The sequence below is a fragment of the Ovis aries genome, chromosome 17 (genome assembly GCF_016772045.2).
Source record: "Ovis aries strain OAR_USU_Benz2616 breed Rambouillet chromosome 17, ARS-UI_Ramb_v3.0, whole genome shotgun sequence".
Taxonomy (NCBI): Eukaryota; Metazoa; Chordata; class Mammalia; order Artiodactyla; family Bovidae; genus Ovis; species Ovis aries.
In genome coordinates, this window is record NC_056070.1 from 72,404,753 (window position 1) to 72,417,992 (window position 13,240).

At 56.2% G+C, this 13,240-nt stretch overlaps 1 protein-coding gene and 1 long non-coding RNA gene across 2 annotated transcripts; one reads left to right on the forward strand and one right to left on the reverse strand.

The window, feature by feature from the left end:
- Positions 1–425: 425 nt before the first annotated feature.
- On the reverse strand, positions 426–3,926 carry SLC7A4 (solute carrier family 7 member 4). Its single transcript, XM_027956891.3, has 5 exons — positions 3,863–3,926; positions 2,349–3,377; positions 1,216–1,850; positions 914–1,022; positions 426–818 (listed from the first exon to the last, which is right to left on the reverse strand). The coding sequence occupies exons 2-5, from the start codon at positions 3,328–3,330 to the stop codon at positions 655–657; spliced, it is 1,890 nt and encodes a 629-aa protein (XP_027812692.2). The 5' UTR covers positions 3,331–3,377; positions 3,863–3,926; the 3' UTR covers positions 426–654.
- Positions 3,927–3,958: 32 nt separating this feature from the next.
- Positions 3,959–8,895, forward strand: LOC132658020 (uncharacterized). Its single transcript, XR_009596965.1, has 2 exons — positions 3,959–7,522; positions 7,840–8,895. It is a non-coding gene; the product is annotated as an uncharacterized LOC132658020 (long non-coding RNA).
- The last annotated feature ends 4,345 nt before the right edge of the window (positions 8,896–13,240 follow it).

Consider the following 13,240-nt stretch of genomic DNA (forward strand, 5'->3'; position numbering starts at 1 on the left):
CATGGGTGTGTGTCTGGAGGTGCATGTGCTCGTGTGGGCGTGCCTCTGCCTCCCCAGGGGGGCCTCAGGCACACGCCACGCTCTCCGGGACCCAGGGAGACAAGGGCACCCCGGAACTCCGCTGCCCTTCTAGGCGGCCTCCCTGGGGCCCGGGCGTCTGTGCTGGGCCCGCCCCCCAGGGGAGGGGAGCCTGACTCTGCTCCTCTGTGCTGGCGCGTTGGGGGTTGTGGCACCCTCGGAGGGGCAGAGGGCACTGCCCTGAGTGTCCTCAGCCCAGGGCTGTCCCGGGCCGGCACCTCCCCCGCCCGGAACCCCAGCACTCCACCTTGCACCACCCTGTTCCACCCTGACAATCGAGCAAGCCCTTTCCAGGGGCCGGCGAGGACCCGATGCCTCAAGATCCACGGACGTGACAAGACCACACGGCTGGTTGAGTGGTTCCTATTGTGGGTCCCCGAGACAGGGTGTCCTCCACACCCGCCCCAGTAGCTGGACAGGGTCTCAAAGAGTCCACCGCCCCAGCGCTGGCTGTGCCCACTCCAAGGGTGACCTGCAGCACCAGCCCCTAAACTAGGGTCCGCAGGTCCCAGGGCCCCCTCGGGTGGGCAGGCCCACAAGCCCACCGAGCTGCCCTGAACGGAGGCCGGGCAGCTCTCACGGACTGCCAGGCCCCTGGGCCGGCGCCTGGCCAGGATCCTGCGCTGTCTCCTCCAGCCTGCCATCGGGGAAAGCCGCGTGGCGGGCGGTGACCAGCCCCGGCGGCTCCCGCCAGTTCTCCTTGCTGTGCCAGACGCCGTAGCCGAGATACACCGAGAGTCCTGCCGGGGCGATGCAAGCGTGAGCCGCAGGCCACCGCCACCCCCGCTCCGCTCCCAGCAGCAGCGCCTGCGCCCCAGCCCAGCCCCTCACTCACCCATCAGCAGCCAGATGGTGAAGCGCAGCCAGGTCAGGTAGCTCAGCTTCAGCATCAGGCAGAAGTTGAGGACGATGCTCAGAGCTGGAATCAGGGGCACCAGGGGCATCTGGGGGGCAAGGGCATGGCTGGGCCGGCTGCAGGGGCCCACAGGCCCAGGGCCCGCTTCTGCAGGCCTCCAAGCCTGTTTCTGCCTCTGGAGGCTCTGGAGCCTGGGGCCCACCCGCAGACATGGGGACGTGCCCGGCGGAGGACGCGGGGTGGCAGGCTGACAGTGGGTACGGGGGGCGGCGGGGGTTTACCTGGAAGGTGTCCTTCAGGCATTGCTGCTGGTGGGCCCCCAGGACGAGGAGACTGAGCAGAAACGTGACGCCGCTGCACAGCAGCAGCAGGAGGAAGCCCCAGAGTGGCAGGTGCAGGACGGAGTGCCCGAGCATCAGCACGCAGCCCAGGGCGACGGCAGAGACCACCAGCCCGCAGATGGCCCTGCGCACGGCCGCGCCGGGGCTGCCCCTGTCCAGGAAGCCCAGGTAGGGCCTCAGGGCTGGCCGCAGCCGCCCTGGCTCGGGGCCGTGCCCCGCGCCCACCAGCTCCAAGTGGTCAGAGAAGGAGCTGTATTCCTTGGCCCTCAGGCTGGAGCCAGCCAGGCTGGGCGAGCCGGACTGAGAGGCCATCTGGAATCGCAGCACAAGCACGCTGATGGCCACAAAGGTGTAGGCCAGCAGGGTGCCGATGGACAGGAACTGCACCAGGGCCTCGATGTCCAGCAGCAGCGTCACCACAGCCGTGAGGGCCCCGAACACTAGGATGCCCAGCAGAGGCACCTGCGTCCGGGGGTGCACGTAGGCAAACGCCTCGAAGAACAGCCCGTCGACGGCCATGGCGTAGATAATCCGCGGCAGGCAGAAGAGGCCGTTGAGCTGGACAGTGGTCATGGCTATGGCAGAGAGCGAGGGCTGGTCAGCGCGCCCAGCAGGCAGGAGCCCCAGAGGCCGTGGCAGGGGTCCCTGGGAGCCTGTGCCTGAGTTTATCTGGGTTCTCGGAGGGAGCCTGAGTGTCTGCAAGGTGCAGGGTGGTTGCCCCTCTTCCAGCCCAGGAATGGGATGCCTCAGCTAGGCTGAGGGCTGGGGGCCGGCAATCTGGTGATGGCTGAGTCCCTGTGAACGGGAAGCACGTGCCCAGGCCGACATCCCACATATAAGGGGGCCAGCGGGTCCGTGCCCACAAGTCTGGGTGGAGTCTGATAATTAGCACCTCCCACGCACTGAGAGGCTCCTCAGAACCTGGTGGGCTACAGTCCATGGGGTCGCAAAGAGTCAGACACGACTGAGCGACTGCACTGGGCTACAGCTCGTAAAACTGAAGCCCAGACGGAGATGTGTGTCCCCCCTCCACCGCCACCCACTCCGGGAGACCAGGGCAGGACCCCACTCACCACAGATGGAGCCAGTTGCCACGAGGTAGCCAGCCCAGCCGTAGCCCCGCTGGTAGAAGGCGTCGGCGAGCGCGGAGTTAGGGTTCAGACTGTGCCAGGGGATCATGAGGGTGAGGACAGCAGAGACCAGGATGTAGGCGGAGGCCGCCAGCCCCAGCGACAGGGCGACGGCCAGGGGCACGGCGCGCTTTGGGTTCCGGGCCTCCTCGCTGGAGGCAGCAATGACGTCGAAGCCCACAAAGGCGTAGAAACAGGTCGCCGTGCCAGACATGATGCCGGAGAAGCCGAAGGGCGCAAAGCCACCCTCCGCCTCGCCCCAGTTGCTGGGCCGCGCGAGGATGAAGCCCAGGACAACGATGAAGAGGATGACGGCCATGCTGACGGCCGACAGGGTGTGGTTGAGCCAGGAAGAGACGCGGGCCCCGCAGGAGACGAAGGCGGAGGCCAGAAGGACGATGCCGGCAGCCAGCCAGTCTGGACTTCTGGCCAGGAAGGGCACCTGCCAGACGCCCAGGTGGGCCTCGGTGAAGTTGTGGATACGGTGGTCGAACATGGCGTCCAGGTAGCCGCTCCAGGCGCGGGCCACGGCGGCACCGGCGATGACATATTCAAGCACGAGGTTCCAGCCGATGAGGAAGGCCCACAGCTCGCCCATGGACACGTAGGTGAACAGGTAGGCAGAGCCCGTGCGGGGCACACGGGCCCCGAACTCCGCGTAGCACAGGGCCGCCATCAGGGAGGCCACGGCGGCCACGACGAAGGACACGATCACGGCAGGCCCCGTGATCTCCTTGGCCACGGTGCCCGTGAGCACGTAGAGGCCAGAGCCCACCATGGAGCCCACCCCCAGCAGGGTCAAGTCCAGCGTGGACAGGCAGCGCTGCAGCGACGTTTCCATGGCGCTGTCCTCCAGCGGCTTCTGCCGCTTCAGCTTCTGGCAGAACTGCGCCAGGCCGGCAGCACAGGGCCGTCCAGGAGCCATCGTGGGCCGAGAGGAGCCGAGCGGAGCCGGGAGCCAGCTGCAGGCACCTGCCAGGGCCAGAGGGGAGTGACCGCTGCCCCGCCTGCTGCGTGATTGCACCCCCGGTCCCAAGTGCCCTTAATATTGGGCTGCCAGAGGGATGGGCTGGGCTGGGCGGGAGGGCTGTCTGCCTCCAGGGCAGGGCAGGGAATCCAAGTGGAGCTGAATCTGGGCCTGTTATGTGTGTGGGGGGTGGGGTGCCGGGGAGGGGGGGTGGCCTCGAGGGCTCAGAGAGGCAGCCCCAGGGAGCCAGACTGGGGGCCCAGCCTCTGGACCTGGGAACCCAGAGCCAGGTGGAAACCCGAGGCTTCCCGGGAGCTGGGCCAGGCCTCCAGCACCCGGAACAGGCGCTGGGCGTCTCCCGGGCTGCCACCCGGCCTCAGACGCCGGATCCCCTTCGTCCGCCCGCAGGCCCGAACGAGCGGGGGATCCCAGGCCTCCTGGCTGCGCCCCGGGTCGGATTCGCCGCCGCCGCCCCTGGAGCCAGCCTCACCTTGAACGCCGACCCGTTCTCAGGTACCCGAGCCTTCGCCTCCTCCCCCGAACCCGTCCCCTCTGCCACCCGCCTGCCGCCGCCGCCGCCGCCGCCGCCACTCTGCGCGCTGCGCCCGCCCCGCCCGCCGGTGCGGTCCTTCCGCGCGCAGAGCCCGCCCCCATCCCCGGGCGCCTGAGCGAGCCCGCCGCACCTTGCTGACACACAGCCGGGCAGCCCACCCCTTCCTCACCCTGGCTCCAGGGGCGCCCCATCCCGGGGCCTGGTTCACAGACGAGGAAGCCCAGGCCAAGGCCAGCGGGGTGCCCCTGAGCGGGTGCAGTTCTGGGGGCAGGGGACGCGTCTGCAGCCCACCTGCATTCCGCTGGAGCAGACTCCCTCTCTGATCCCGCCACCCCCAGTGCTGGGGCTCTGGGCCCTCCAGAGTCAGGCCGGCCCTGGTGAGCCAAGGGTGCAGGGCTGGCCGAGTGGCCTGCGTGGGGCGGCTGGAAGCCGCCGCATACATGGCCGGGAGGGCCTGTAAATTGGCAAGAGGCCCTGCTGGCTGTTCTGAGCCTCTGGTTGCAGACTGTGTCCCAAAGGAGCAAGCAGTCTGTGGGGCACCACCTGCAGCCCGCCAGCACCCGGCACCCCAGGCCCCTCAGATCCCAACAGCTGCCACTTCTAGCCAAGGGCCACCTGTGCCAGGCCAGGAGGACCCTGGGGGACCCCAGGGCAGCCCCCTACTGGTGATGTCAGCAAGAGGCGCAACGTCCTGAGTGCCCACACCACGGCCAGGCCCACGTCGTGTCCCGTGACAGGCATGTCTGTTCCTGGGACGGAGGGGGGCTTTGTCCTGCCCCTCCCACTTCTTTGAAAGTGAAAACATGGGCGTGACGGTGTTCACTCTTTCATGGAAGAATGGTGACGATCCCTCCGAGCAAAGCCAAGCCAAAACAGGGAGCCACTTCTTCCGGTACTGACTTTCAGGCTCCCCTGTGGCTTGTGGAATTACGGTTTCGGGGCCCCTGCAGTCTGTCTGGCTCAGTGGGCTCCTGACGGCATGGTGGGCTCCCGGCAACCTGATACGACTCGGGACACTGCCTCAGCCAGCTCCCTTGCTCCCTTCTGTTATTTGGCTGCACTTTTTTTTTTTTTAATGAGAATGGTAGCAATTGTTATTTTTATTTACTTTTGGCTGTGCCTTGCAGCGTGGAGATCTTAGTTCCCAAGCACAGATCAAACCTCCAGACCCCCTGCATTGGGAGCGCAGTCTTAACCACTGGATCCCCAGGGAAGTCCCGGACTGACAATGTCTTCAGGAGCTTCTCAGATGGGCTCCCACTTCCTGCAGGAAACATGTCCGCCTGAACTTGCTCCCGTGTGGCCAGAACTGAGCAGGTATTCTTTGTTCTGAAGTGCCTCCACAGAAACGCAGAAAAATGCATTTCAAGCCCAGAGGGCTGGGCAGTTTTATGATGGGAGGTCCCGAGAGGCTTCACTGGTGACGCTGAGAGAGTTGCTGCGCGTGCCTCACGGCACTGCCTGTTTCTGTGCCCAGAGCAGTGCTCTTACCGTAGGCACTAACACTCAGTGGGCAGTCAAGGCCACGCTTGATTGACACAGTAAACTGTAGCCTGCCAAGGATATGGCAGGGCCCCCTGTGCATAGAGGCACACCGTGAAGATGCGGCAAGAAAATAGCACCAACCAACAAAGGGGGGGAGCACTTCCCGACTCACTGTACAAGGCCAGGACTGCCCTGACGCCAAGCCCAACAAAGACATCACGAGAAACGCACAGCCCAGCATCGCTTAGCAATGCAGACAGGAATTCCCCGATTGTCTGGTGGCTAGGACTCTGAGCTTCCACTGCAGGGGCACAGGTTCAATCCCTGGTCCGGGAACTACAGTCCTGTGGCCAAAGAGGAGAAAATATAGACACAAAATTGATCCACAAAATACTACCACATCAAATCCAGGAATGCATAGAAAAGGAGTGAGATTTATCCCAGGAATGCAAGATTGATTTAATACGTGAAGATCAATCCGTGTAGTACACTACACTAATAAAGGACAAAAACCACACGATCATCTCAAAAAACAAAGCAGCGTTCAAGGAACTAGGAATCGAAGGACTGGCCTCAAGCTGATGAAGACCATCTGTGAAAACCCCTGGGCTCCTGGGTTCAGTGGTGAAAGACTGAAGGCCTCCCCTTCCTGGCAGGACCGTAAAGATGTCCACTCCCGCCTCTCGTTTTCAACACCTTACTGGAGGGTCTGATCATGGCAGTTCGGTGAGAAAATGACATAAAAGGAATCCAGATAGGAAGGGGGAAACTGTGTCGTCACGGAGGACATGACTTGTGTACTAGGAAATCCCAAAGAATACGCACTCACATAAATATTAGAGCTAATAAGCAAGCTCAGCAAAGGTACAGGATAGAAGATGTCTGTTAAAAAAAATCAGTTGCCTTACTACACACTAGGAATGAGCTGTCCAGAAATGAAATGAACAAAACAATTCTACTTACATAGCACCAAAATTTATCTATAAACATGCTCAGAATAAATTTAACAGAAGAAATGCAAGACTTATACATGGAAATCTGCTAAACATCATTGAAACGAAGAAGACCTCAGTAAGTGGAAGGATAGCCCGCCTTCACGGACTTAACGTGCTCGAGACGGCTGCACTCCCCATCTGTAGATGCAGTGGGGTCCCTAGTCAGAGCCCAGCTGCCTACTGTGCAGAAATCATCAAACTGACCCTAAAATTCATGTGGAGATGCAGGGGCCCAGAATAGCCAGCACAGTGTTGGAAAAGAACAGAGTCTGAGGACTCTTGCTTCCTTTAAACTAAGTATAACGCTACGTCATCAGGGCTGTGTTACTGAAATCAGGATAGACGTGCTTCTTAAGTTACCCACTGATCTTTTTACCAGCTCCACATGACGGTTTCCAAAGCATCGTGTAGTTGTAACCATACAGTATGTAACCTTTTCTGATGGCTTGTTTCACTTGGCAATATGTGTTTAAAGGTCTTGTATCTTTTTTGGGGGGGTGCCACTTGGCAATATGTGTTTCAAGGTCTTGCATCTTTTTGGGGGGGGCCTAATGTCTTCGTGGCTTAATCGCCCACTTCTTTGCAGTGCTGCGTTGCATTTCTTGTCTGGATGTACAACAGTTCATCCTCTCACCTACTGAAGAACATTTTGGGTGCTTCCAAGTTTTGCTAAGTATGAATAAAGCTGCTGTAAACATCCGCGTGCAGCTTTCTCTGCGAACGTTAAGTTTTCAGCTCTTTTGGGTAAATATCAAGGAACGTGATTGCTCAATCATGAGGTAAGAGTACGTTTAGTTTTATGAAGAATCGCGAGACTGTCTTCCAGAGTGGCCATTCTCTCTGCGTCCCCGGCAGCACAGCGCCCAGACCCCACACCGCCACCAGCACGCGGTGGTGTAAGCACCTCGGATTTCGGCTGTCCTAGGAAGCATGTCATGCTTCACATGATGAAGAATCCGCCCACAAGGCAGGAGACGCGTGTTCCATCCCTGGGTTGGGAAGATCCCCTGGAGAACGGAATGGCTACCCACTCCAGCATTCTTGCCTGGAGAGTTCCATGGACAGAGGAGCCTGGCGGGCTGCAGTCCATGGGGTCGCAGAGTTGTACACGGCTGAAGTAAGTCGGCACACAGGTGGAGGGCTTTGGGTTTTCTAGGCTGGGTCTGGATTGATCGGTCCAAAGCAGAAAGAGTGGGGCTTTGGCAAGCTTAACTGAGGATCGCACGGGGTGGGGGGTCTGTTTCTGGGAGGTGGGAGAGAATGCTTATCAGGAGGAGTTCTTAGAAATTCAGATTACTCAGCTGTGAGTCTGTTATCTGGGGCATGCCCTCTTGGGGTGGGCTGATATCTGTCCAAGACCCCTGCAGGCTGCATGACCCTACGAAACGGAGGCACGAGACGACAGGGTTATAAACGCTCAACAAACTTTTACAGGAAAACAGATGAGTAACTCTTCATGAATGTGGATTAAGGCAGTGATTTTGTACAGATTGGTCCCTGCAGGAGGTATAGAAGACCCTGAAGGAAGAGAACACAATATAGTTCCTTAACATAACCGGATTAACTGGAACCTGAGGAATGATGGTGTTCGCACTGTTGGCCCTCATGCTCCAATCAACCAGGGTCTGGACTTTCTCCACCTTTGCCAGCATGCTGTGCTGGATTCCTGCTCAAGCCCCTTTGCGAATACTCGTGCACCTTCACTTACGTCTGCCTCGATTTTGCTGGTGGGACAGACACCGCTCTGGGACAGCCTTGCTGCAAGTAACAGGGCCTCCCTTCCCTAGCTCTTTGACTCGGTCGTATCTTTTGGTTAGACACCCACCAAGGGGCCACCTGATGCGAACAGCCGACTCATTGGGAAAGACTCTGATGCTGGGAAAGACTGAAGGCAGGAGAAGAGGGTGACAGGGAATGAGCTGGTTGGATGGCATCACCAACTCAATGGACATGAACTTGGGCGAACTCTAGGACCTGGTGAGGGGCAGGGAGGCCTGGCATGCTGCAGGCCCGGGGTCAGACACAGCTTGGTGACTGAACAGTAACAAGGGGCCAGTGGAGTCTCCAGAGAGCAGTTTCCCCAATGTGACACAAAAAATTCAAGCAATCTAAGGAAAACGTAGACGAGTTGGAATTCATCAGAGTTAAAACCTTTTGTGTTCACAGGATATCATCAAAAAGAAAGAAAAAAATTTAAATAGAGTAAAAGATAAATAAATAAACAAACGCTATCAAGAAAGTGGAGAGGGAATTTTTTGGCAGCCCGGTCATTAGGACCTGGTGCTTTCACTGTGTGGTGGGGGCTCACTCCCTGGTTAGAGAACTAAGACCCTGCAAGTGGGCGGCACGGTCCCCCAAAAAGTGAAACGATAGAAATCCACAAAATGGGAGTTTTGCAAATCCTATATCCGATAAGGAGATTGTATCCAGAATATGTGAAGAACTTTCACAACTCAACAACTCAATTAAAAAACATGTGAAGAATCTGAATAGACATTTCCTTCTCGTTTATTTCAATTTTATTTGGCTGCTCTGGGTCTTTGTTGTGACCCGAAGGATTTGCACGGCGGCTTGCAGGATCTTTACTTGGGGGCATGTGAACCCTTAGTTGCAGCCTGTGAGATCCAGTTTCCTGATCAGGGGTCTGACCTGCGCCCCCTGCATCGGGAGCGCCGAGTCTTAACCACTGGACTGCCAGGAAAGCCCCAAAACGTTTCTTCAAAGAAGGTACACAGACGTCCCCCAAGCACGTGGAAACACTCGTAACATCATTCGTTATCAGGGAAAGGCAAACCGCAGTGCACGGTACCCCTCGGACGGCTGCCATCAAAGTCAGGTGATGGTGTTGAAGATCCTGCAGGGTGACTGGGACCCGCGGGCACTGCTGGTGGGGACGGTAAGCTGGGGCAGATGCTTTGGAGACCCGCTGGGTGATTCCTTAAAATGCTAAACATGAAGTTATTGTGTTGTAGCCACATGTTCCGGGAAACAAGCTCACTCAGACAGACAGCGCAGAGAGTGGGCTGCGGTTCATCACACCAGCGGGCCCAGGGCGGGGTCTCCAAGGGCCCCGACCAGTTTTTGTGAAAACCTTATATACCCTAAGTGTAGGTGCCCAAACCCACCTCCCCAAATTCCCTGAAACTAGTCTGAACAAAGGAAAAGATACAATCAAACTTAACCCATGATTCAAATGCCTTAAGCCTAGGTAGTTAACAGTGGGCCGTTATCAATAGGCCTGTGGTCATGCCCCAATAAACATAATAGAACGTATGATTCTATTCAGTTACACAGATGATTAGGGCATTCCTTTAGGTGGAGAGTCAACGTATGAGCCCTGGGGCTATTCATTCTGGGGGGGTGTGGGTCTGGTTTTCCAGTTGGTATGGCATTTCCATAGATCCTGGGCATATAGTTCAAAGTCCACAGTCCAGCCCAAGATGGAGTCCTGCTTTCAAGATGGAGCCTGTTCTGTTTCCTCCTTCAATTGTATGATCCAGGCACAGCTCAGCTGGCAGAGAGTCCGCCTGCAGTGTGTGCAACCCCCGTTTGAGCCCTGGGTCGGGAAGATCCGCTGGAGAAGGGCTAGGCTACCCACGCCAGTATTCCTGGGCTTCCCTGGTGGCTCAGCTGGTAGAGAATCCGCCAGCAATGCAGGAGACCTGGGGGTGATCCCCGGGGTGGGAAGGTCCCCTGGAGAAGCGAAAGGCTACCCACTCCAGTATCCTGGCCTAGAGAATCATATGGACTGTACAGTCCACGGGGTTGCGGAGAGTGGGACACGACTGTGCGACTTTCACTGTCACTGAGACATCCTGCTCCTACGTGTATACCCAAGAAACGAGAACATGCATCCATGCAAAGACTTGCAGGTAAGTTTTCGCAGCAGCGTTACTCAGAGGTGCCCAAAAGCGGAAGCTGTACAAACATCCAACTGACGACGGATCAACAAAATATGAAATATCCCTACAATGGAATATGACTTTTCTATGAGGATTAAGTAACTGGTGGGGCTTCTGCAGCGGCCCAGTGGCTGAGACTCCATGCTCCCAGGGCAGGGGTGGGGGTTCAATCTTCAGTCCCTGGCTGGGAAACCAGAATCAGGTGTGCGGTGAGGTGTGGCCAAAAAAAGAGAAGTGTTGAGATCTCACAGATACATCTTGAAAGCATTATGCTAAGTGAACAAAACCAGTTAAAGAAGACCACATTTCGTATCATTTTATTCACCTGACCAGGCAAATCCATAGAGATGGAGAGTAGATCAATGGTTTCCATGGGGGTTTGGGGGTAGGGGGTGGGAAGTGACTGTTTCCCAGGTACAGCGTTTCTTTTTGGGGTGATTAAAATGTTCTGAAATTAGATAGTGGCGATAGTTGCACAGTTCCGTGGATATAAAAAAAAGGAACTGTACATTCTAAGCTGGGGAGTATTATTTGCTCAGTCACTAAGTTGTGTCCGACTCTTTGCAACCCCATGGACTGCAGCACGACAGGCTTCCCTGTCCTTCACCAGCTCCTGGAGTTTGCTCAAACTCATCTCCATTGATTTGGTGATGCTATCCAACCATCTCATCCTCTGCTGCTCCCTTCTCCTCCTGCCTTCAATCTTTCCCAGCATAAGGGTCTTTTCCAGTGAGTTGGCTCTTCACATCAGGTGGCCAAAATATTGGCGCTTCAGCTATTAGCATATATATATAACCTGCATATCTGAGGTTGTTGATATTTCCCTTGGCAGTCTCAATTTCAGCTTGTGATTTATCCAGCCCGGCATTTCGAATGGTGGACTCTGCATATATTATGGCATGTGAATAAAGTTGTTATAAAAATAAAAGATAAAGCATCAGTTGTTTGTAAGAAAGAACTCCAGGGACAGGAAGGGTTGAGTGGCCAGAGAACCAGATGAAGCCTCTGGCTGCTCAATAGAGACGTTCCCCTGGTAAACAGTGGGACAAAGGAGTTGGGGCCAAAGAAATCTCACATTTCCCCACGTCATTGCTATCTTTTTCTCCACTTTTGTCTGTCTGCTGCAGCTTCTGTCCTCTTTTCTAATGCTGGCCACCCTGAGTCTGCTATTCTCCCCTGGGCCACATTTAGCCCAGAGTCCACCATTCAAAGCCCATCAACGTGTTGTGCCGTGTTCTCGCTCCAAACTGACCCTCATGACTCCTCCCCACGAACTGGTTTCCCAGCTCTTCCTTCTTCCTTTTTGTTTTCCCTTTGGGGCTGAGCCTCGAGGCTTGCACCATCTTAGTTTTCCATCAGGGAAGTCCCTCTTCCTTGTTTCTGTCCCCTGCCATTGGCACTGGCACCTGTTCCAGCCCTTACTAGGGCTGGTCACTCTCCCTCATTTCCGGTCGGCCCCTCTGCCCACAGCTGGCCCAAGTTCCTTGCACCAATCCTGTTGGACCTCCCTGAAGAAGAGGAGGGCTTCTGGTTTTCTCTGGCTAGCTGCCCCACCCTTCTAACCCCCAGGCCACAGTCTCTGAAATCTTTCAAAGCAAGGGAGAAATGGAGCTGAAATTAGTCACACTGAATCCATGGTGGTGAGTGTGGCTCAAACCCAGATCATTTGGTCTGCCACTGTGAACATTACCCCAGCCTCTATTGGCCTAGCAGTGGTAGGCGGGGTAAGAAATCTGCATTTTCCACCTACTTTGAAAAAATTTCGGCCACCAGATCTTCCTTGTAGCACGCTGGCTCTTCAGTTTTGGCGAGAGGGCTCAGTAGTGGCCCTGCAGCCTGTGGGATCTTAATTCCCTGACCAGGGATCTAACTCGGATCCCCTGCATCGGAAGGTGGATTCGTAACCCCTGGACCATCAAGGAAGTCCCTCATCTCTGCTTTTAACCCTGTTTACTTTTTGTGTGCTCAGTCGCTCAGTCACGTCTGACTCTTTGCTACCCTTTGGATTGTAGACCACGGGGCTCCTCTGGCCATGGGATTTCCCAGGCAAGAATACTGGAGTGGGTTGTCACTTCCTTCTCCAGAGGATCTTCCCCACCCAGGGATCAAATCGTCTCCTGCGTCTCCTGCGTTGGCAGGTGGGTTTTTTGCCGCTGCAACACCTGGCTTCAGTGCAGTTCAGGCGCTCAGTCGTGTCCGACTCTTTGCGACCCCATGAATCGCAGCACGCCAGGCCTCCCTGTCCATCTCCAACTCCCGGAGTTCACTCACACTCACGTCCCTCGAGTCAGTGATGCCATCCAGCCATCTCATCCTCTGTTGTCGCCTTCTCCTCCTGCCCCCAATCCCTCCCAGCATCAGAGTCTTTTCCAATGAGTCAACTCTTCTCATGAGGTGGCCAAAGTACTGGAGTTTCAGCTTTAGCATCATTCCTTCCAAAGAAATCCCAGGGTTGATCTCCTTCAGAATGGACTGGTTGGATCTCCTTGCAGTCCAAGGGACTCTCAAGAGTCTTCTCCAACACCACAGTTCAAAGCATCCATTCTTCGGCGCTCAGCCCTCTTCATAGTCCAACTCTCACATCCATACATGACCACTGGAAAAACCATAGCCTTGACTAGACGGACCTTTTTTGGCAAAGTAATGTCTCTGCTTTTGAATATGCTTTCTAGGTTGGTCATAACTTTCCTTCCAAGGAGTAAGCATCTTTTAATTTCATGGCTGCAATCAACACCTGGCTTATAATTTATGCCTATAGATTATTATATATAGTTTATATTTACTTACATTCGCTTAACTTAGCTCCCTTTTGGACCTGCCTTCTCAAAGATTTCAGCTCATTCCGGTTGTGCTTAAAAGAGCTGAGAAGGGGCTCTTCTCTTCTGTCGGGTAAACACAGATTCTCCCACGCACCAGCAGCAGGATCTCTGGAT